This window comes from Dipteris shenzhenensis, chromosome 1, assembly GCF_047967505.1.
Source record: "Dipteris shenzhenensis isolate YYH24624 ecotype China chromosome 1, Dip_SZ_1.0, whole genome shotgun sequence".
NCBI classification, from domain to species: Eukaryota; Viridiplantae; Streptophyta; class Polypodiopsida; order Gleicheniales; family Dipteridaceae; genus Dipteris; species Dipteris shenzhenensis.
Genome location: NC_141596.1, coordinates 14,454,667 through 14,476,584, shown reverse-complemented (window position 1 = coordinate 14,476,584; position 21,918 = coordinate 14,454,667). Strand labels below are relative to the sequence as shown.

The 21,918-nt window shown below is 42.9% G+C and overlaps 1 protein-coding gene across 2 annotated transcripts in view; it reads right to left on the bottom strand.

Annotated features, from left to right (window-relative positions):
• Positions 1-1,319: 1,319 nt before the first annotated feature.
• OVA1 (methionyl-tRNA synthetase / methionine-tRNA ligase / MetRS (cpMetRS)) overlaps positions 1,320-21,918 on the bottom strand; it is a 60,809-nt gene continuing 40,210 nt past the window's right edge. The window contains exons 10-13 of one of the 2 annotated variants that reach the window (XR_015540762.1): positions 21,466-21,621; positions 15,811-15,939; positions 1,940-2,541; positions 1,320-1,781 (exon numbers count right to left, since the gene is read on the bottom strand). Coding sequence is in view for 1 of the 2 variants with exons in the window: in XM_087372498.1 (XP_087228624.1) it covers positions 2,368-2,541; positions 15,811-15,939; positions 21,466-21,621 (459 nt within the window). In the remaining variant the exon portion in view is untranslated. The other variant, XM_087372498.1, reaches the window with a different exon arrangement.

Below are 21,918 nucleotides of genomic sequence, written 5' to 3'. Positions count from 1 at the left end.
GATATCATTGCAACTCCAAAAGGCAAGTGTAAGGGCAAGGGCAATGTTTTCCCTACATGACACATTGATCATGTATTATGTCTATCATTCCAAGAGAAGATGTGGTCAAACATTGTTATGCACCATATGCTTGGAAAAAGCACATTTGAAGTACAAAATTCGTGCAGCTATTTAAAAATCTAAGAAGATATTAAAGTTCAAAATCTCCTTTCCTTTTTAAACCATATCTTACAAGCTAGCTTTGAAAGAGGCCAATAAAGAGCTTGAATGCTATAAGATTTTTAGAACTTTGTGGTGGTGGCATGGTAGCTTACTTTGTATGCGGACCTCGACATACCATCTCAACCCTTGCTACAATAGATGTTCATGTTGTGCAACATTGCATTACGGAGCTTATGTGAACTACCTATCCTTCTCAAATGATGCATCCTAGTTTCATTGGTCATGTAAGTGATGGGGCCAAACATGCAAAGCTCTTTCTACACACTTTTTAACTTTGTTTGTGTCTCTTTTCTTTTCTTCCTAAATTGACAGTCATAGTGGAAGACTCTATGATCCCATTACAATCCCAAGTGTTGTACTCGCATTACATGTTTCATTTGATTTGACGCATGTAAAAATAGAAATATTGTAGGTAAAACTAACTTGATCTTTTCTGGCAGATAGAACCATGAGCCAACCCTTTCAAAGTCTATAAATAAGGAAGTTATATTGGTACAACTCTACAGTGTATCCCAAGTGGAAAAACAGGGAAAAACTACAATCAAGTACTAAGTGGGGAAGCAAACATGATAGTCATATACAGCATCACATACAGATTTTATTGACAATATATGAAAGTGTTGAGCACCACTAAATATTTGAGTTGGCAGGCTTTGAGAGTACACCCATGTGTTCAAGTTGCATTGGGACAATGATAGGTGACTATGTTAATGCGATTAATGGAAACTGGAAACTCAAATGTAGGCAGTTAGTACTGAAGTTGGCATCCATAAAGTAACCTTTGGCAAGTAGTCGGTGTGCATGTCCAAATGTCTGGGCACATGCATGTGTGCGCATGCAGAAGAGTACATATGCGTGCAGAAGTGCATGTCGCAATACTCCATGAAAAGATTTGGAGATCGCTCGCTCATTCAGGCTACTTATCTTACTTTATTCATTTATGCTTTACCCACATCCCTGCACCCCCTCTGAGATTTGCATATCAAACCATCATCTTGAGAAGGTTGAGATACCATAACAATAAAACAAGTTTTGTGTGGCACTGAGTTGTCAGTAATCAAATTGGTTCAAATCCAAATTAAAACTCTGCCCCTAAATCCTTCCAAAAAAGTTATTTTATTTTGTCACTATCTTTGTGTGTTTAAAAGGGAGCTGAGAACTCTCATCTCAAAACCATATCTTGCGTAGTTTCCTACACATGAAGCTATGAAAGACACACAATTTAGATGCAAATAGTGACAAATGGCTGTGTGAAGAAAAACAAATGGCAATGGTGCTTTTTTATTCTTTGAGAAGTAATGCATTCCCTGTCAGTAGGACACACTTCCTGCTACCCAATCTCATCGCTCGTTCCCCAGTCGTAAAGATACCTTCAAGTCTATCATGAGAGCACTATTCTTCTGGGAGATGAAGGGCGGACCAGAATCAGAAATATGATCCTACTGTTCAGCCATTCGTAAAGTAGACATTTGTCCCCAAGAGGTGTTTATTGAGAAGCTAAAAAGCATTTGCCAAAGGCCCAACTCCAGGAGGGAAACTTGGAGCCATAAACCTAAAAGCTGAAATACAAGGAGAAACAAGAGGATGGTCTAAGTATGTTATTTACAAGACATAAATAATTACAATCAATAATAAACAATCCAGTTTCTCCAAAATATTCTGTGAAGGAGACAGTCCTCCAACACATTGATCTTGTGCAATAAGTCAGAGACTGTACCTTAACTCTGATTACAGCCTCATCCGTGGCCTTGAGCAACATCATGATTGACTAGGATCGGAATCTATCCTCTTACATATTGACGCTCTACTTGGGAAGCTGTGAAAGGTATTGAGACCTCTATTCATCTTTTATGAACTAAGAATACATTGTTAGCTCTTTGGATAAGGACATATCACAGAAACAGTTGTCTGCATGCATGAACCCAAGAAGAGCTTCATGGTCCTGGAACCAAAATTTTCTGCTATTCCTTTCAGTCTTCACAAGCCTCCAAATATTGCAGCCATCTTTGACAGGCGTTATTGCCCTCTGCCACGGAGTATTCAGAGGCAACTAATGGAAGGCCATGTGCTTCAATATTTGAAAAAATTTCTTCCCACAGCAAAGGACTATAAATCCCCACACATCAAATTGACTGTCAGGCAGAATCATGAAGCAATCAATTTTGCCTCTTCTTTCGCTTTCTTTGTTTTCTTCTGTGGCACAACCTTGTGACTGGTCTTTGGAGCAGATCTTTCAGTTTCATCCTCGATTCTCCTGAATACAGGCTCAGCTTCTGCCATACGCTGCCCTGATTTCAATCCCCCCCACCTAGTGTCCTCCTGCATGATAAGTCAACGCTAGGAAACAGTGAAGTATGGTGCTTGAAAGAGAGAGCATAAGCATGCTATGGTCAGGGAGATAAAACAAAGAAACATCTAATCCAGACTGAATTGGTGCAAGGGTCCTACACAGGCAGAAAAGCTAATTTAAAAGCTGAAAATTGCCAAGAGTCTCAAGCTGATTATTTTACCGCCGGAGTGCAATGGTTCAAAAGATGTCAGCAAGGCACAACATTGACATTTCCACAAGGTGAGTAGCAGATAATTTCTTCTGATAATGCTCATGTATATGCTGCAATACTATGCCCATCAACTTTTTTGCAGGTCCCATGTATGACTTGAGGAATGTGTTGCCATGTCCAGGTTAACAAGAAGCTTTTCTTTGCCTTTTGCTAGTTTAGAGCTAAATCCCCAACTTACCGACACTTTTCTTTATTCCATTTATGGATCTTTATTATGATCATATGTTTATTGACCACACGTGTAAGTTTTGTTGCGAGTTCTTGTGACAGAACTAAATACAGTTTTGTTGTGAGTTCTTGTGACAGAACTAAATACCCGGCCTGGTTATCTTCTTAAAATCTTGTACACATGGTTGGTGTAGAGCTCTTACCATGGCTGATCACCATGTGCGCTATTTCAATATAGCTGGTCGTCTTCAGCATGACCACATTATTTACAATGCTAGCACAGGAGACCTTAAGTATGTCCATGACAACTTCAGCATGTCCATGCCATTTTCAGCGTGACATATGTCACCATTAGTATGACTCTATCACCTTCAGAGTGTCTATCACCTTCAGTGTGATTTTTCACCTTCAGTATGACTTTACCATCTTCAGTATGGTTTACTTTTGTTGTCTTCAGTACGGTCTTGTTTACACCATCTACAGTATGGTGTTGGATCTTCAGTATCCAGTATAGTCACATCAAGTGACAGGACGTTTGAAGCTAGTGCATGAGGTGGGCTTCACATCAATGAAGTTACAAGTCGTTTGACTATTTCCTACCAAATCACCACCTAATATTATATATACCTTTGTAAGACTAGAATATGTCCAGTCATACAAATTTAGATTTTTTGTTGTTCTAAAGTCCAACGATCTACACAGAAAATAAAAGAGAAAACGAAAGAGAATAAAAAAGAAGTAACAAAAACTTTTTTGAAAAACAAAAGGAAGACATACTTAGCAAGCAAAGCAACACTTATGTCATCATCAGTGCCCAAGCATAAGCAGCTATACTGCGTTTCTAAAGACCCACAGAGTCTTTTGGGCAACCCAATGCTTACTAAAATACCTCAAATAAACAAAAGAGAAAGAAAACAAGAAATAAAGAAGAAAGGAAGAAGGCGACTAAGCAAAAATAAACAAGAAAATCAAGAAACAAAATCTTCCAAAAAACAGGAATATAAACTCTCTCTCTCTCTCTCTCTCTCTCTCTCTCTCTCTCTCTCTTATTTAAAACATTAAAAACTAAATGGACCCCGTACACTTAAGTACCGCTTCCTACAAACATGCAAAACTACAATCCTAACCTAGAAAGCACATGCATACTCAATCAAACTCTGTTTTGAAACTAAGAGAAAAATGGGCTATTCAGCTCTCTGCTTTTGCTTATGCTCAATCATTCTAAACATGCCTAAGTCCAATACCTGAGACAGATATGATCTTTAGGACCCCTAATATTTGAGTGTTAGGTTTAGCAACTTGATCACTCACATGCACATTAGATAGGGCACATTGAGGTCTAAAGGATGGCTTCAATTTGGGTTGTCTAGGTCAAGGTGTGAGCTTAGCGAAACTAGAATTGCATTTGTTCTAGGTCTACTAATTCTACTGATTGTTTGCATGGGGAAAAATATGTTAAGAGACCTAATTAAAATATTAAAATAATCCCTAAGAACTATTCTGACCTAGAATAACAATTGTTTTTTCAGCCTACTTTTTCTGATTTCTCAACTTTCAGAAGTTTTCAGCTGTCACCCAAGGTCTATAAGAAAGATGTGGTCAATTCTAGGCACCCTAGTTGCTCTCTCTTGCCAATTTAGACACTGTTCCTGCTGCTCCCTTGCTCTCTCTTGCTGTTGCTTAATCCTTGCTTCTCAGCCTTTCCACTCGCTTCTAGGAGGCCCTACTTGATTTGCATTTCAAAGGGAAATCATTTCGCAGCAGAAAGTACCTCCTTCAGAAATTGCAATTGATTTTCTAGCATCTGTGGGCCATCTTCTGACACTGTGGAGTCATTCCTTCATGCGAGTTCAGTTCTAAATCTATTCCTACTACTCCTAGAATGATGAATTTTGCTGACTTACCAGACCCGGGACAAGTCATGAGGTAAGTGTAATTCACATATTCAGCCTTCTATTGAAATTGCAATTCAATTTCTCTGTTTTTCTTTGTTTCAGATTTCATTTTCACCTTTGATCACTTCTAGAAGTGAATTCAACTACTTCTAACCTACGCACCTTCAGTTGTAAGGACTCCAGTGATGTTTGGGTTGAAAGAGTGATTCCTATGGATTTTTAAACCTGAATTTCTAGCTCTAACTATTTCTAATGTAAATTCTATGTGTTTCAGAGTTTGAGAGATAGGTTGATGCTGATATAGTGATTACAGCACTCAGCCCTGACATATTGTTGAGATCGTGCTCTACTCAAAAGGGCTTTGGGTTTCTCTTGCCTGTTACATCGGGGCTGCCCGTGGTTACTTTCTACAGTTCAACAGTTTTCTGATTGAGTTTTTCCATTTTTCATTCATTAGGGAGATCATTGTACATATTTTGGACTTCATATTCATGTCCTAGGTCTTCTAGATTGCCTCCGGTTTTGTCCGAGATTTAAATTACTATGTAATTGAAGCTGAGCTGGGTTCTTCTCCTTTTCCCCTTTCTCTACTGTAACCCTTGTGTGAAACTTGAATGATATGTAAATGTCGGTTAATTCCTAATTACTGGCTATTTGAAATTCTAAGCTTATTGAGTAATTTAACTCGAAATCGTGCTTTTGTATAAGCAGGACTCTGACAAGTATCAGAGCATGGTTTCCTTTCCACTTGAAGAGCTTGATAATTGTCACATAATTACATTTATCACAAGAAATAAAGAGAAATATTTTGTCTCGAGTCCGGTCAAAGAGGTGAGACACCCACAGAGGACTAGGATTAGGCCAGAATATAAGAATGCATGCAATGCTAACCATTAATGGACAAAATGTATTGGATTTGTTTATTTGTGTCACGAGACTAGATAGTACTAAATTCCCCCACATTTTTAGGGGAAATCACCATTAAATGGGCGACCAACTTTAAAGAAGGGCCCACGGGTGGCCCACAGGTGGAAACGAAACTACAACGAATTTGAGTGCCTACTTTTGTAGGGGCAAGCTTATGCTTTTCAGTTCAACCTACTTTGGCTAGAAGCCCTAGCTTTTTGTAAAAAGAGCCAAAAAGCACCAGCCTCCTAGTCTATAAATTCAAGAGCCTTCATGCTCTTTTGTATGATTTGAGAACCTGCCAGTCCTATTGCTCCCTCATGAACCTTCTTTGTATCAAGCTATTTTCTTGTTGAAATAAAATCCTTCATGGGTGTCTAGCAGCCAATGAGGAGTCAACATCCAAGCATGTGGATGGAAGAGGACATGCAAATCGGCTCAAAAAGAAGGAAAGAAGACCAATCCCCTTAGTTTTATAGGTTGGAGAAAATGCTACAAGACTATAGGAGGAAGATGAGCGTCGGTTGTGAACCAACTTCTAGAGGATATGCTTTGTGCATATGTTTCCAAGAGGCAGTCTTCATGGGCAGAATATTTACCCATGGTTGAATTTTTATAATAGTGCAAAGCATTCAAATATTGGTTTGAGTCCTTTTATGCTTATGTATGGGTTTCAACCTAAGTCTCTAATAATGGTTGGATTCAAGGGAATCAAGAATGATGCTGCTAAGACTTTCTTGCAAAACATGCAAGTGATCATGCAGTTTGCCAAGTAGTCTATTAAAAGTGCCTAAGAGAGGGAAAGATTTTATGCTAATCGATATCATTCACCTAGGGAGTTCTCTATTGGAATGATGGTATATTTGCGTATTCCCAAGGAATCCAAGAGCCTAAGTACTGGACATGTTAGGAAATTATCACCAGATACTGTGGCCCTTTCAAGATTATTAAAAGAATTGGCCAAGTTGCATATGAACTAGAATTGCCTCCTAATGTAAGAATTCATCCATTCTTTCATGTCAGCAGACTGAAGGAAGTACTGGGCGCTGAGGATCAAGTCGTAACTCCTCAAGAACTTATAGTGGTTGAAGATTTGATACCGCACAAATTTGAAAGTATTCTTGAATTTCGAGAACGTCAAGTGAGAAATAGGACGATCACTCAATACACAATTGAGTGGAAGGATCATGTAGAGGAGATTTCCACATGGGAGACGTTGACTAACCATCAGAGAGAGTTTCTGAACTTTCTTATGAAGTCACGAGTGAGTTCTTAGAGAAAGGGGAGTATGTCATGTGCACGGCTGTATCTGACTTGTGCTTTACGCAAACAAGACTAGCTCAGTTAGCTTGGGAAGGCTGGGAGCTAGGCAGGCGATTCTCAGGTTGAGTTGCAGGGGCAACGGGACAAGTTAGGGGTTCTGCTATTTTTAGTAGCATTGGGCTGGAGCCTATATAAGGAGTACAGGGGTTCAGTTTTCAGTCACGCAAGTCAGAGCAAGCTTGGCTCTTCCTTGCTAGTCTAGATCCTGAATCATGTTGCGGACGCGCACCTTCTTTCTAGCATAGCTCGAGGCCCAGCAGTAGATCCAGGGCCCTTGTGGCGCCACCTGGTGGTATGGGACGCCAGGTTGGTTGGGATCTAGTTAGAAGAAGTGCCAGTGTGAGGAAATCCGAGTCCTAGATGTCATGGTTGGGTGGTGAGCATGCCTACAATTTACATTGTTATTCTATGGTTGCTTTTCTATGTTTGTTTGTAGGTCCAAGTTCTCAGGAGCGCTAGGGTTGTGTCATGGAGGCTCTCTGGTGAGCTGTGAATATATCTCGGATCTGCATCTGTTGGGTTGTCTCATGCAGTGGTGGGGGCGTGGTCTCCTCGATCTCTAAACAAGCTGAGCTATCTCCAGAGTGATTCCTTGTCTCTAGCAGTCTCCTCTGAGGAAAGTTGTGATAGGGCTGGATTCAATGGAGTGTGCTCTAGTCGCTCTCCGAGTCGTGAGTAGTCTCTTCGTCCCTCTCTCGGTGACACACCTCTACTAATCCAAACTGCCCTTGTATCAACTAGCTCCTCCTCCTCCACTCCACTATGCCCTGGAGCTAACTCAAATGCTCTACCTCTAGAGCTGTGCCTTGGAGCTCTACCTCTCACGCACTCATATAGCCTCATCACACCCCAATCAAAGTCTTTGGAATCTGCATCTCCTGTAATCTCCTGATCATGCGGGATCACGCGACAATGTCGAAGGCCTTCCGAAAGTCTACAAAGCAAGTGTAGACTTTCTAGCATCTAGAATTCACCTCCTCAATGATAAACCTCAAAGTGAAGATGTGATCTAGAGTGGAATGTTGCCTCCGAAATCCTACTTGTCCTAATGCCCGCTGTCCCCGAGCCTCTGTATGACTACTACTCTCCTTCTCTAGTACCGATCCATAAATCTTGGCCAATGTGTGGCCAATCATGAGGGAGCAGTTGTTCCCAGAATCCATGGGGTCCCCTGCTTTGTGTATCGGTAAAATAGTTGTAGTGCTCCAAGCAGTTGGGAAGCCATGGCACACAGCGTGGTTGAACATCAGTGCTATAAAACCGGAGCTAAGACCTCCTACCCATGCACAAAATGCTCAGTCCATAGGCCCTCATGATCCTATGCTTTTCGGTTGTGTAGCCGGCGGAGTGCAGCCCGTACATTCTATGTAGTGAACAAGTGACAAATAGTCGGCTTGGGCATAGAGGATATATCCGGTAGTGCCTGCATCGGGGCTTTATATAGAGAGCATGCATAAAGCCTGCCACACACCTGGATCAGTGACGGGAATAGACGGCTTCCCCTCCGATAGAAGCTCCCATCCAGTGGTCAGATCTCCTCCTCAAAATGAAGAGAGAAATTGAAGAGAGAGAGAGAGAGAAGAAGAAGAAGAAGAAGAATATATTATCGTCCTCTGAAGATCAAAAAATCGGCCTATGGGACCTGAGCAATACAAAATCCTTGTACACAAAGACTCCTCCCTTGGAGGGGAGGGTATTAAGAGAAACTACCTTTATGTCTTAGGTGAGTTCTTGTGCTTGAAAAGCTTATAGACAAACGTTCCTAAAGCTGGGGGTGACCCGCTATGTAGCATATCAGCCAGTCTGTTATGTCCCTCGAGAAAGAGCTAAATGCTTTCCGGATGTGAGTATAGTAAGGGCATATCATTACCATGTGTTCTTCAGTTTCTGCCATTCCCTGGTCACATAATTGGCATATTCTGCTCTCTTTTGGCATATCTTTCCATCCTCCTATTTCAATCTGCAACTGGTGTGATCGGGTGCGAAGTGAGAGAGAGAGAGAGAGAGAGAGAGAGAGAGAGAGAGTCTATTAATGTCCACGGGAGACGAAGAGGTCCATGGGAGAACGTGAAAACCAACTAGTACATCAGCTTAGGGAGGGCAGAGGATAGCTCCCAAGGAGTGCAAAGGCGGCTCCATTTTATTTAAAGTACCTACATGATAACCTAGATAAAACATACGTAGATATAGCTGGCCATACATAAGTTTAAGACTGAGAGTCTTTTGGTTCTGATTTAAACTCTTTAATGAGTGCTACTCCTTCACGATAGACTGCCCATTTACCGTCCTTCCTCGCAGCCCGAACCTTTGCTAATTCCTTTGCCTTATCCTTCAGTTGAGCTCTTGTGAGTTCTTTGGCTATCCATATCTTAGTCCCTTTCAACTTCTGAGATTGTCCTAGTACTTTTGTACATAGGTCTAGTGAGTTGAATGTAATGATAGCATGACCATTACGCCTACCTATCTGGACTGCTCGAGCTTCACCATCACCATCAGGATTATAAGGATAGTCATTTGCGTCAGCTGTCCAATCAATAGTAGGCATGCTTGCTTTGACATGTGCAAAGGTATCACTGAATGATTCCTCTTCTTTATACCATTCATCTGGAAGCCCCCCAATTCTGATTTTCAAAGCATTATCCTTATCTAGCTGCATGTTCTTTAATCTCTTCCTGAATAGCAACTTTGTTGACCTTTGCATCAAACTCCACAATCACTTCTTGCTTGGTTGTCTGCACTTCTGTTTGAACTAGATTCTTGATTGTAGAGACTAGTTGGGGGCTAGGGGGGGAAGCATTACATGACTTTACAACCTCGTCAATGACTTCCTTCTTACTAGGTCCTTCCAAAACTTGAATTCTAGTTATGGCATCCGCCACTTGCATCTTCAGCTCTCTCACTTGATCCTGTAGGAAGAAAATCTGTACATGATACCCAATAATGGGTCAGTCAAAAAGACCACCTCATTCATAGATATGCGCATACGGGGAAGGCATCCTAGCTGCAACTGTGGCGTATCGGAGTCTGCTATTGGAGGTTCTTGGAGTAGAGGGTGATTTTGAAGAGGATGGTAGGCTGGGCCATTCTTTGATGGCCATATCTCCTGTTACCCTATCATGTGCACGGATTGATATCTAACGTGTACTGGGTACACGAGACTAGCTCAGGTAGCCTGGGGAGGCTTAGAGTTAGGCTGGCTTGATTCTTGGGTTGAGTGACAAGGGTACGAACCAGTTAGAGGTCTTCGCTATTTTTGGCGCTTGGGGCCCGAGTCTATATAAGGGGCCCAGAGGTTCAGTATGCCCTTAAGGTTTGGAGACACTACTTGTATGGTTCGAAGTTTTTAATATTGACTGATCATCAGTCAATTAAGTATGTGTGTGATGGGTCTGAATTAAAGGGACGAAAAGCTAGATGGGCAAAATTAATGCAAGATTTTGATTTTGAAATACGTTATCGAAAAGGTTCGTTGAATAGTGTGGCAAATGCCTTAAGTCAAGTCAAGTTTGTAAATGCTATGTCATTTACGGAAATATCCTTAGACCTATTTCAATCCTTACGAGGGCTTTGCGCAACTGATAGTTATTTCAGTTCTTATTGGCAGAGAGTCCAGGATGGGAGCTCCATGGTTGACCAGGACTCAGGGATTGTGCCCCCTAGGTCAGTGGATGATTAGGAACGGCTTGCTGTTCCGGAATGGAAAGATTTGTGTGCTAGATGTTCTGGAACTTAGATCCAAGATTCTCTGGGAGTGTCATGATACTCCTAGTGCTGGACATCCGGGTATACATCGGACTCTGTCTCTTGTGTGCAGCATACAGTTTATTAGCCTAAAATGCGTGCATTGATTGAAAACTATGTGGTAGGTTGCCGGGTTTGTCAGGTTACTAAGGCAGAACGCCTTAGAAGCGTGGGTTTATTACAGCCATTGCAAATTCCACGTAATAAATGGGAAAGTATTTCCATGGATTTTATTATTGGTTTGCCTCCAACGCGCAAGGGTCATGACTCCATTTGGGTTATAGTCGACCGTCTGACAAAAATGGCTAGATTCTTACCTACCAGAACAACTATTTCAGCCGTTCAGCTGGCTCACGAGTTTGTGGACCACTTGTTTAAGCTGTATGGTTTACCCTCTGACATAGTCAATGACAGGGACTCAAAGTTTACAAGTAACTTTTGGACACTTGTTTTTGAGAAGCTAGAAACTACTCTAAGTATGAGTTCCTCAGATCATGCACAATCCGATGGCAATACAGAGAAGGTCAACCAATTGGTTGAAGATATGCTTCGCGCATATGTTTCTAAGAGACAGTCTTCATGGGAAGATTATCTACCTATGATAGAATTTGCTTATAACAGTGCAAAGCATTCGAGTACTGGTTACAGTTCTTTTATGCTAATGTACGGGTTTCAACCTAAGTCACCAGTTATGGTTGGGTTAAAGGGAATCCAAAATGATGCTGGAAAGACCTTCTTGCAAGACATGCAGGAGATGTTGCAGTTTGCCAAGGAGTCTATTAGAAGTGCCCAAGATTGGGATAGATTTTATGCTAATAGACATCGTTCACCTAGAGAGTTCTATGAAGGAACGATGGTATATTTGCGAATTCCCAAGGAATCCAAGAGCCTAAGTCCTGGTTTGGTTCCGAAATTATCCCCCAAATACTGTGGTCCATTCAAGGTTATTAAAAGAATTGGACCAGTTGCATATCGACTAGAATTGCCTCCTGATGTTAAAGTACATCCAATCTTTCATGTCAGTAGACTGAAAGAAGTATTGGGTGCCGATGATCAACTTGTTTCTCCTCAAGAAATAATAAAAGTTACACATTTGACTTTTATTTCACACGAACCTGAGTGTATTCTTGAATTTCGTGAAAGACAGATTCGTAATAGAACTATCACGGAATACAAGATCAAGTGGAAGGATCGTGTTGAGGAGGATGCAACATGGGAGACATTACAGAACCTCCAAAGAACATTCCCGGGTTTTTTAGCGAACTCAGGAGTGAGTTCTTAGAGGAGGGGAAGTATGTCATGTGCACGGATTGGTATCTGATGTGTACTGGGTACACGAGACTAGTTCAGGTAGCCTGGGGAGGCTTAGAGTTAGGCAGGCTTGATTCTTGGGTTGAGTGGCAAGGGTACGAACCAGTTAGAGGTCTTCGCTATTTTTGGCGCTTGGGGCCCGAGTCTATATAAGGGACCCAGATGGGAGCAAGTTTCGTTCCCAAGTGCTAGGTCTGATCCTGGATTCAGTCACGGACGCACGCACGCCTGCATCATAGCGTAGCCCAAGGCCCAGCAGCAGATCCCAGGCTTCACAGCGCCACCTGGTGGTATGGGACACCAGGCTAGTTAGGATCTGGCTGGGAGTTCGTGCCAGTAGCTCAGCTCATGGCTCAGAGGGGACATCTCCTGATTCAGGATCACATCCCGTAGATGTCATGGTTGGGTGGTGAGCAACCTGCTCAGTTTTCTCACGTTGTGTGTGTTCTTGTGTTTGCTTGCAGATCAAAGGTTTCAGGAGTGCTGGGGCGTGTCATACCCCCTGGCTGAGCTAACCCCCTAGTTAAGCTGGGGGTTCAACCCAACTAGGGGTTCTTAGTTGGTGAGGCTAGGTGGGAGTAGGCGGAGAGCTGGCAGAGCTAGGCGGGGGTAGGCTCAGGACAGGCGGGGCTAAGCGGACGGAGGCAGAGGCAGAGGCAGAGGCAAAGCAAGGGCGGAGGTGCTGCAGCGGGAAGTGGAGGAGAGGCAGGCGGAACAGAGGCCGGCAGAGCAAAAGGTGGGAGGCGGGAGGAGCCCAGGCAGGTGAGTAGAGGCGGCAGGCGGAGCACAGAGAGAGAGAGAGAGAGAGAGAGAGAGAGAGAGAGACGCAGGAGGCCTTGCAGACTAAATACACCAAATAGAATGGAAACTACAAGCCTCAAAGGGCTAATGCAAAGGGCGCACTAGGGCTCTTGCTAACTGCTATGCTAAACTAAGCTATAGAGCTCGAAACTCAGACAAAACTGAAATTAAGAGTCTGGAAGTGAAATCCAAAACGTAAATTTCAAAAATCGAAGCTTTTGCCTTTGCATGCTAAAGATTGGCATAGCTCTCTTTGTCTGGGGCAAATTGTTTTGCCCAATCAACTTGTTTGTCACCTTGGCTTTCCCTGGGATAGATGATCACTCGCCCATCAGCAAACGGATTGGGTGCTTGTAAAGCTCAAGAAGAAACTGGAATATTGGAAGTTAGCCAGTTGGCCTCTTCATGTTTGACTCCGATTGTACAACAATTTTGGTGGCCTATATTCAATTCTTCTTGCCTTTGATGATGTTTGATAAGAAAGAAATTATTTCTTTCACGTCCACTCTCATGGAGACTTTCTAGCACTCAAAGCATGGCCGTAAGAGTATCAACGTGCTCTCTATGGAGCATCTCTGTTCCCCAAAAATGCATGGTGACTTGAACATAGATATTTACATCCATATCTTGGCACATAAGGGGAAGATGGTGCTGAAACTTTTGTAGGGTGATCATCCTTAGGCCGCCATGATGCGTCATCTTCTTTTACAGTTGACTACTACTGCTTTTGGGCACTGGCATCCCACTCAATGGGACTTCATTCTGGGCTATATTGATGGCACAGTTAAAGCCTTCCCTTTTGCTTCTAAAATATTTTTGGCTTGGAAAGAAATTTTTTCTCATCTTAAATGGCATGGTTGCGACTCTCTGGATAGGAATTCCTTGCACGCTACTGGTCAAAGGTGTTTCATTGTCCCTTGCCTTGCAGGAACTTTCATCCAAAGAGATTAGTTTGGTGGGTGATGTGTTTCATGTTGATGGTACTTTACTATCTCTTCCTTTGGCAGCTAGACAATTTGGATTGGTGATGCATCATCAACCCCTTTGGCACTATCTCATTGCTTTTTACCCGTGCCTAAGTTGGAGCTTACATATCCTCTTACTAATTAGACCATACATCGACATGGTTTTGCTACTCATCGTAATGCCAAATTGTCACCATTTGGTGCCCCTCTCAAGAAATAAGAATAATCTTTATTAGATTTGACTTCGGTCAAAGAATGTAGACTTGATTAACTAAGAATAAGTTTTATTGTTTTGCATTGGTAAAAGAGAACTATGGGGGATGCCCACAAAGGACTAGGATTAGTCCAAGAAGTAGGAATGCATGCATTTCGCTAACCTTTAATGGGTTAAAGTGTTGGTGTTTGTGTAGGACTTGGAAGAGTGCAAAAAGGCTCACAAATGATGGAGCAAGTGCCAAACAGCGGGTCCCACAAGGCAAAAAGCACCAAGATAAAGAGCGCCATTAATGAGGGTCCCATGGGGTTCTAGAAAGGATAAAAAGTTGCCCCAAGGTGGGCAAAAGAAAGTAAGCTCAGCTTTTCTCAGGGCTCTCAAATTCATTCAAGAGTTGTACTCAGCTTCATGGTCTTCTCAAAGCCAGTTGTACAAAGTTATTTTCTATTGCAATAAAGACCTTTGGGTCGGCGCGCCCTCTCCCTTGTGTTGCGAATTCCTTCTGCTTCTCCCTCGCATCTCCTAGGCTGAATTGCGAATTATTCCAGCACCTAAATCTCTGCCCCATTTGCACATGTGAGGTCCAAAGAGAGAGAAAGCTTGCTGCGATTTGTTTTCCAGTCACCAGGAGGCCATTTCTTGCTGTGTTTCAGGCCTACTGTGAAGTGATCCAGGAGGCCAAGAATCTGTTGTGAATTGGGTTTTCAGCCCTCGAGAGTGACCCAGGTCTGCTGCGATTTGTTCCAGGGGGAGAAAACCCTTCTGCGATTTGTTCAGGAGCCCTCTAGGAGCTGCGAATTTATTGCAGGAAGAGTTCTTGAAACTTCCAGATTGGATTTCACAAATGGTGGCGGAAAAAATTGCAGCAGCTTTGGTCTTGTAACCTTCCTATTCTTCAATAGGTTTTTCTATGGCGAGTGATGCTTGGAATTATTCCTTTTGGACAACTTTTGGCACGTAGGCATCTTGCTCCCAGGGAATCCTTACTCCATCTTTTCTGGCATTGCCCTATCACCTGTGGCTTCCTACTTTTTCTTCGACAGTGCCTCCAGGCCCGCTTTCCTGCTGCTTGCTTTGGCGAGTTTTTTTTGGCTCTTCAGCATTAACCCACGGAGGCCCGAGTTTGATCTTTTTTTCACATGGGTTCGATATCGGGCACTCTGGACTCTGTGGAAAGACATGAATCACAAAGTCTTTGGAGAGCCTGCTTCTTCCATGTACTATTTGCACATGTCGCTTAGACAATCCTTTTATGATTGCCTGTTTGTTCGTCAGATAGATTACACTCTTTACTTGTCATTCATACAATGAAATCTTCTCATATTGTAATTGCTGGTCTCCAATTTGGGGATCACCTCTTGTAATATTGATTAATATAGATGGATTTCACCCCCCCCCCTCCCCCCCCAAAAAAAAAAAAACTGTGTGTGTGTGTGTGTGTGTGTGTGAGTCACTATTTTGGTGAGTGCACACACACACACACATTACATGTAGGCTTATGAGTATAGATTTAGAAGAAATTATCAATATCACTAGAGAACAGCAGTAAGACTTTATATATTAACTATAATCCATTCAAAAAATTTAGAGATAAGCCTAAAGTATGCAAAGCATATTAAATAAAATAATCACTGCAATCAATTGTCAGCAATATAAAGCAAAAAAATTGCGAGAGAAACAAGCAAAGCTTTGAAAAAACTGACCCAAGATAATGATTGGAAATCAGCTTCTGAATAACCAAGTTGCAAGTATATCTTCACACTCAGTTGCGGAGTTATTGGTGACAAAGCAACAGCTATAATTCGAACGCATTCCAATACTACAACCAAATCCTGTATCATTAAAAATCTTTACTGAGTGCTTGAAGTCATTAAAAATCTTTATTGAGTGCTTTAAGGTAATCTCACCTTCTTTCTCACAATGCAAATGAATACCAAATGGTTTGTCATGCGATCAATCTATAAACAGAAGACAACATGTTTAAAAATGAAGCTTCTAGAAATGTTTCGAACTGTGCTGCATGTTTCAAAACAGGTCTTTCACAAAGAAACATTTGGAGATTGTTGAAGATGAGATTAGGGATTTTCCAAAATCTTGTCAATTCATGTGCCTCGTGTCACTTTCTTGTCGATTCACGCGCCTCTGGAGTCTGAACCTACAAGGCGACATCGATGTGTTGATTCGTGTGCCCAAGCTATGGCTGGTGTTGATGTTCCTCTAGCCCTAAGCCACCAGCTCAGAAACTTTTGCAATCGCATGGCATGATGCTTCCTTCTGATGACCGCGTCGAAGACAATGTTCTTCCATTATGAAGTTGAAGACCAAGCTCTGCAAGTGTCCTTCCATTGAAGTCCACGGTCAGTGTACACTTTACTATCCACGAGCACTTCATGCCCAATATTGCATGATTGAGCAATGCTGAGATCTAAAATACTAATAATTGCTTCTAATGGCTCTGCAAATTCAAGAGTAACAATTCAGCCACTAAAAGATTCTTCTTAGTCAAATGTTTGAAGCTGAAACCTTTAGGATAGATTAATCATTTACAACCTTACAGCTACATTTACGAACCACCATCGTAACATGCACCTTTCCTAGCGTCTTCACCAGGTTTTGGTAAAAACTCTTACCACTTTGAAACACAAAGCCACGAGTATTAGTGTAGTCTGAAATTTCAATGATCGCCTTCTTCTTCTTTGCCTTGCTTTCAAGTTTCGTTCCCCAACAACTTCCAAAGTAAATCTCTGAACTCTAAAAGCTTGAATCATCATCAGTTCATCAAAACTGGCATTTGCACCCAAGACAAACCCACACCCATGCTTCTGAAACAGTCCCTCAAATCTCCTCCCAGAAGTCCCATATAGGTCTTCCATTGAGTGCTACATGTGGATCAACGCATGTGCTTTTGCCATCATCCACGGTCATGCCTACACAAGGTGTACCTACCTCTGATGCCTCTACTAGATATGTGTGTGCAGCCCTGTGCAGCCCCATTAAAGGCGCTAAGGTGGACAAGCACCACCACTAGGACAAGATTTTTACAGGCTGGTTGGGTCGCAGTTTTATTTAAAAATGCTCACAACAAGGCATGTCGCAGGTTCTCCTATAACTGTGAACTCCCTTTAATAGCGGTCATACGCCTGGAGTGGAGTCCGTACAAGCAACGGGAGATGCAAGTTGCTCATTCAAGTCTCTATCTTCAAAGACATTGCACACTCAAGACCTACATGTAGAGAACTTTGAGATGGAGAAAGAGCTTCATCCTATTAAGACAATATGGACTAGATATGGATGCTTTACCTTGTCTGATGGGTGGCTAGATACCAAGAGGAGGCCTCTGATTAAAATTCTTGTGTCATGTTGTATGTTTCTAATGTCTATTGATGCATCCAATAACTCTCATATAGGTGATTATATTTATACTCATATTAAGAAGGCTATTGAGGATGTGAGACCTCAAAATGTCGTGATGACTACCACTCACAATGCTAGTAGTTGTCAACACATGGTGCACTAATAGAGAGTGAGTATTGTTAGCTAAGCTCTGTTAGCACTTAGCCCTGGTATAGGCAGGTCAACTCATAAAGTTGACTTCACTAGTTAACCATATGGTTGACTTGGGGGCCATATAGGCCACCCCTTTGTAATTTCTCCTTATCCATTTGCAAATACTCACGTTTGCTTCAACTTGTTGTTTGCTCCCTTGCACTCCACTCCCATTCCATTGCTTCCCGCACCCAATAGCGGTATCATAGTAGGTTCTCTTGCTGCTACCTGCCTCCCCTCACACTCATTACTCAGCCCACCTTCCTATCAAGGAATCAAACGCGACGGATGAAGACTGGAGCCAGCCCGATGCGCGATGAGGTTTGGGTGGGAGTGGCTTCTGTTTGGATGCTTCAAGCATTAGTCCGAGGTATGGGCATTTTAGCAAACTAGAGCTTCACCATTTTGCTGCCCACCTACTCTCGCGAAACCGTGCAATACCACGCAGCTTCGGCTTAGGGTCGCAACGCCTGCCCACTTGCCATCCAGTTCCACGCAGCTCTAGTACCTTGGTTCAGATCCTCTTGTACACAGATGACGTGGTATTGATGTCCTCTTCTCTCGAGGAGCTCCAGAGACACTTAGACACATTGCATACCTTTTGTGAGTCACACGATTTGAAGGTCAACCTTGTTGAAGACTCCTCCTTAACAACTTCCTTTTTGCGGTTTCTGATGTTGTAGTGCACCTTATTATCATGCCAAATTTACTATGGGTGGACCCCTGTCCATCTTCCTGGTAGTAGGCCAGTAGCATTTGTCCTTGCCATTGTAATTTGAGTGGCTCGTAATATTGGATGGTTTGTAATAATCGTGGTGCATTCTGCAGTGCATCTCAGGTTTCACTCTTTCAAATTTAATTAATACAAATGTTGTCATGTGTCTCCTACATCTTGAACACATCTCGGGCAGCCATGCACAGGGAACAGCTCACATTCGGTGGGACGTTAGTTGAGATTGTCTCCTCATATACCTACTTGGGTATCACTTTCTCTGGCCCAATCTTCACGATGAGACTGGCGATGCAGGCCCGTTTGAGTAGGGGCTACACCTCAGTTGCACGACTGGAGAGACAGTGCTTCCACTCGCACTTTCGAGATCCTCGGAACAAGGCTCTTCTATTTGACTCCTTGGTTCGACCAGTAGGCATGTATGGCAGCCCTTGTTGGGGGCCAAACCTCTCAGAGCCAAATTTGTCTTGAGTAGGGAAACTACACATTCTCTTGCTCTCGCGGGTGATTCGGGCCAAGCCATTGGTGCCGCACCATATCATCCAGGCCGAGTTTGGTGCTTCCCTGTTGCAGCTAGATGCACCCTTCCAGACTATCACCTATCTACAAATCCTACACATCGGGGCGACGTAGGCTGCCATGGTTGGCTATGGCCTCATCCATGGGTCTCGCAGATGGAGGAGAGGAGAGAGGCTAGTATGCAAAGACACGTAATTGGTTTGAGAGATTGGGGCTCCACATTGATAGATTCCCTCCTTTTGAGTACATCCTTCCCACTTGGATACCACGAGGTGAACCAGGTCATTCAAGAGGATCTCTTATAGCTACACACTTTCAAGACATGGTTGGAGCCGAGGGAGCTTCCAGTGAAGCTCAGCTTCTACAGAGACCATTGCGTCCACATCTTGGAGAAGGGTTTCATTATCCCCCCAGAGTACAAGCGGATCCACCTACCACACTCACTGAGGATCGCCACTGGGCAGTTTTGAGTGTCATCACACCGACTCCGTATCAAGAGCGGTCGAGCTAAGGGGATACCTAGAGAGTGTCGCATATGCGTGCTATGTGATCGATAGGAGGTTGATTCGAAGAAGCACTTCGCATTCAAATGCCCCGTGTACTATAAGTTATGTGGTCGATATCACTGTCTCTTCAAAGATGGTTTTGGGGCCCTCTCCAGGATTATTTCATACCCAGACCAAGGGTGCCTTGCTGCTTTCCTTCATGAGGCACTTTGGCACAGAGAGCACCTACTCAGGGCACGGAGACAGGCCTCCAACACACAGTCCGATTCCTCCTACAGCAGGCTTATAGAGTTTTTCACTCAGACCATATGGATCACCCAGTCCCCCTGACGGGAGACGCAACAAAGACCCAGAGTTTGAGACACACCATACTCGGACGGACACGCAGATTACACTCGGCGACCTCCCATCCCTGTTCAGACCCGCAGCATGGCCCACACGAGTTATAGTAGCTCTGGTTAGGAGCAGGGTCATCGCCAGGAGATCGAGACGAACTGCACCCACAGAAAGCCACCAGCGCTCCATTACTAGCTATACATCCGCACGACCTCGCCTTCCCCCCAAGCTCCCTCTGACACCTACATCGTTATGACACCGTATTGTACTCATGAAGATGATGATGATGCCACTACTGATGATATATGATGATGCTCGCTTAGTAGCTCCACCCTTCTGCTTGTTGTATCAGGTTTTCTACCAGTCCCATAGACCCATCGGTCTTTCGTAGACTTTAATAAACTATCTTTCTATTCTTTCTTTCTTTTTGGCTCCATAGCGAAGAGGGGTTACAACTACCCGCTCCAAAACATTATTTTGCATAGACTAAAATTTAGTGGAACGTATCCCCCTCCGACTCTCAACTATGAGAGCATGTTTGGCAGATGGAAGCTGAAATAGTTACTTGTTTCACCGTAACAGCTATTCACAATGTCCCTCCTCCTGGCTGTACATATTTGTGAACTTTTTTATTCACATATCACACCTTGCCTTAAATCTCTTAAGGCAGAATTTATTTACTCTCTCTCCAAGTATTTCTCCACCAAGTTCCTACAATTCTTATGTCCCATGCGTGGTGAGGGATGGTGGATGAATCTCCACACGCTTACATGGATGCTGTAGAGTCCCACACGGCTCCTTCACCAACATCAATGTGCTTGGGACTCAGAACTAGTGGACCATGGGCCTGAAGTCGATGGGCTTGGCACTTGAAACTAGTGGAGGACACAAAACGAAGGACCCAAAACCACAAGAAGTGGATCAAGGAACTCATATCAGAAACAAGTGGACCCAAGGCACAAAACCCGGGATAGGTGGACCTAGGTCCCAAATTTTAGAACATGGAATATGCAACTCTAAGACCCACAATAAATATGGGACCCAAAATCTTAAAATCCATGAGGATACCTCATATAATTAGCACCTCAAATGGGATGATCAGATAAGTGCAGCCAAGGAGGCTAACTATGTTAACATAGAAGCCACAAGACATGCAGGTTGGTCAGCATCCTGGCCCACCTGGCCCTAGGCAGTCTGTCAAGGAGGAGGCACAGCCTTCTTATCATGCAGGCGGATTAGTTAGTAGCTCTGGCCGCTGGCCAGCGGTTTGAGTAAAGCATGTGCCGGAATGCAGCTATCACAGAAACCCTTAGTTGCTAACAGAAAGAATCTATTCATAGAAAGAGCATAATAACTGCTTTATAAGACTTTTCTGTTTTACGGCTAGGTCACTAAGAATCATATCTCAGAGCTGCTGGAATGCAATACATATGACACACAATATTTGCCTTATTAGATTTATTGTTTGAAGGCTAGGTCAATTAGAATCATATCTCGATTCTCAGAGCTGCTGGCATTGCAATACATATGACACACAATACAATCGATGACCAAAAGGTGAAGCAAGACCTTCCAGAATAGAGTACGTTGTAAATCTGCATTCAATGACATATCTCCAAATTCACAAATATATGACATAAATAAAAGGGAAGAGCAAAAACATCAACCCTATCTCTGGATTTACGCATTGCCAAGCTTAAGACTTATGGGTCATTACAAACCTGAGCAGCCAAAACTGCACTTGCACCCCCTTGCTTGAAAAGAGACCAAGGAGCACGCTCATTAAGGTATGCATTCCCAACATTTGCAATGGAAAGTATAGCTTCACATGCTGAAGAAAATCGAAGTGAAGAAAATTCCTCCTTCGCAGTCTTTACCTGCTCCACACACATCAAATCGTTTTTTAATAAATAAAGCAATTCTTCTCAAAAACAGCATATTTGTCATTGACAAATGTAGAAAGGCTTTGCATATATGTAGCAGATATGGAGATATAGCACATTCTACCCGTAGCAGCTTTCTATAGCAATGATATTAGCATCAGTTCTTTAAAAAGGCAAAGGACCATGGCCTCTTCTACTGTAATATAAAGAAATTGTGTTGCAACAAGGACCCCTATAAAATTTGCTAGTGCCCAAAACTGCAGTTTTGTACTGAAAGGCCATTTATCGCTA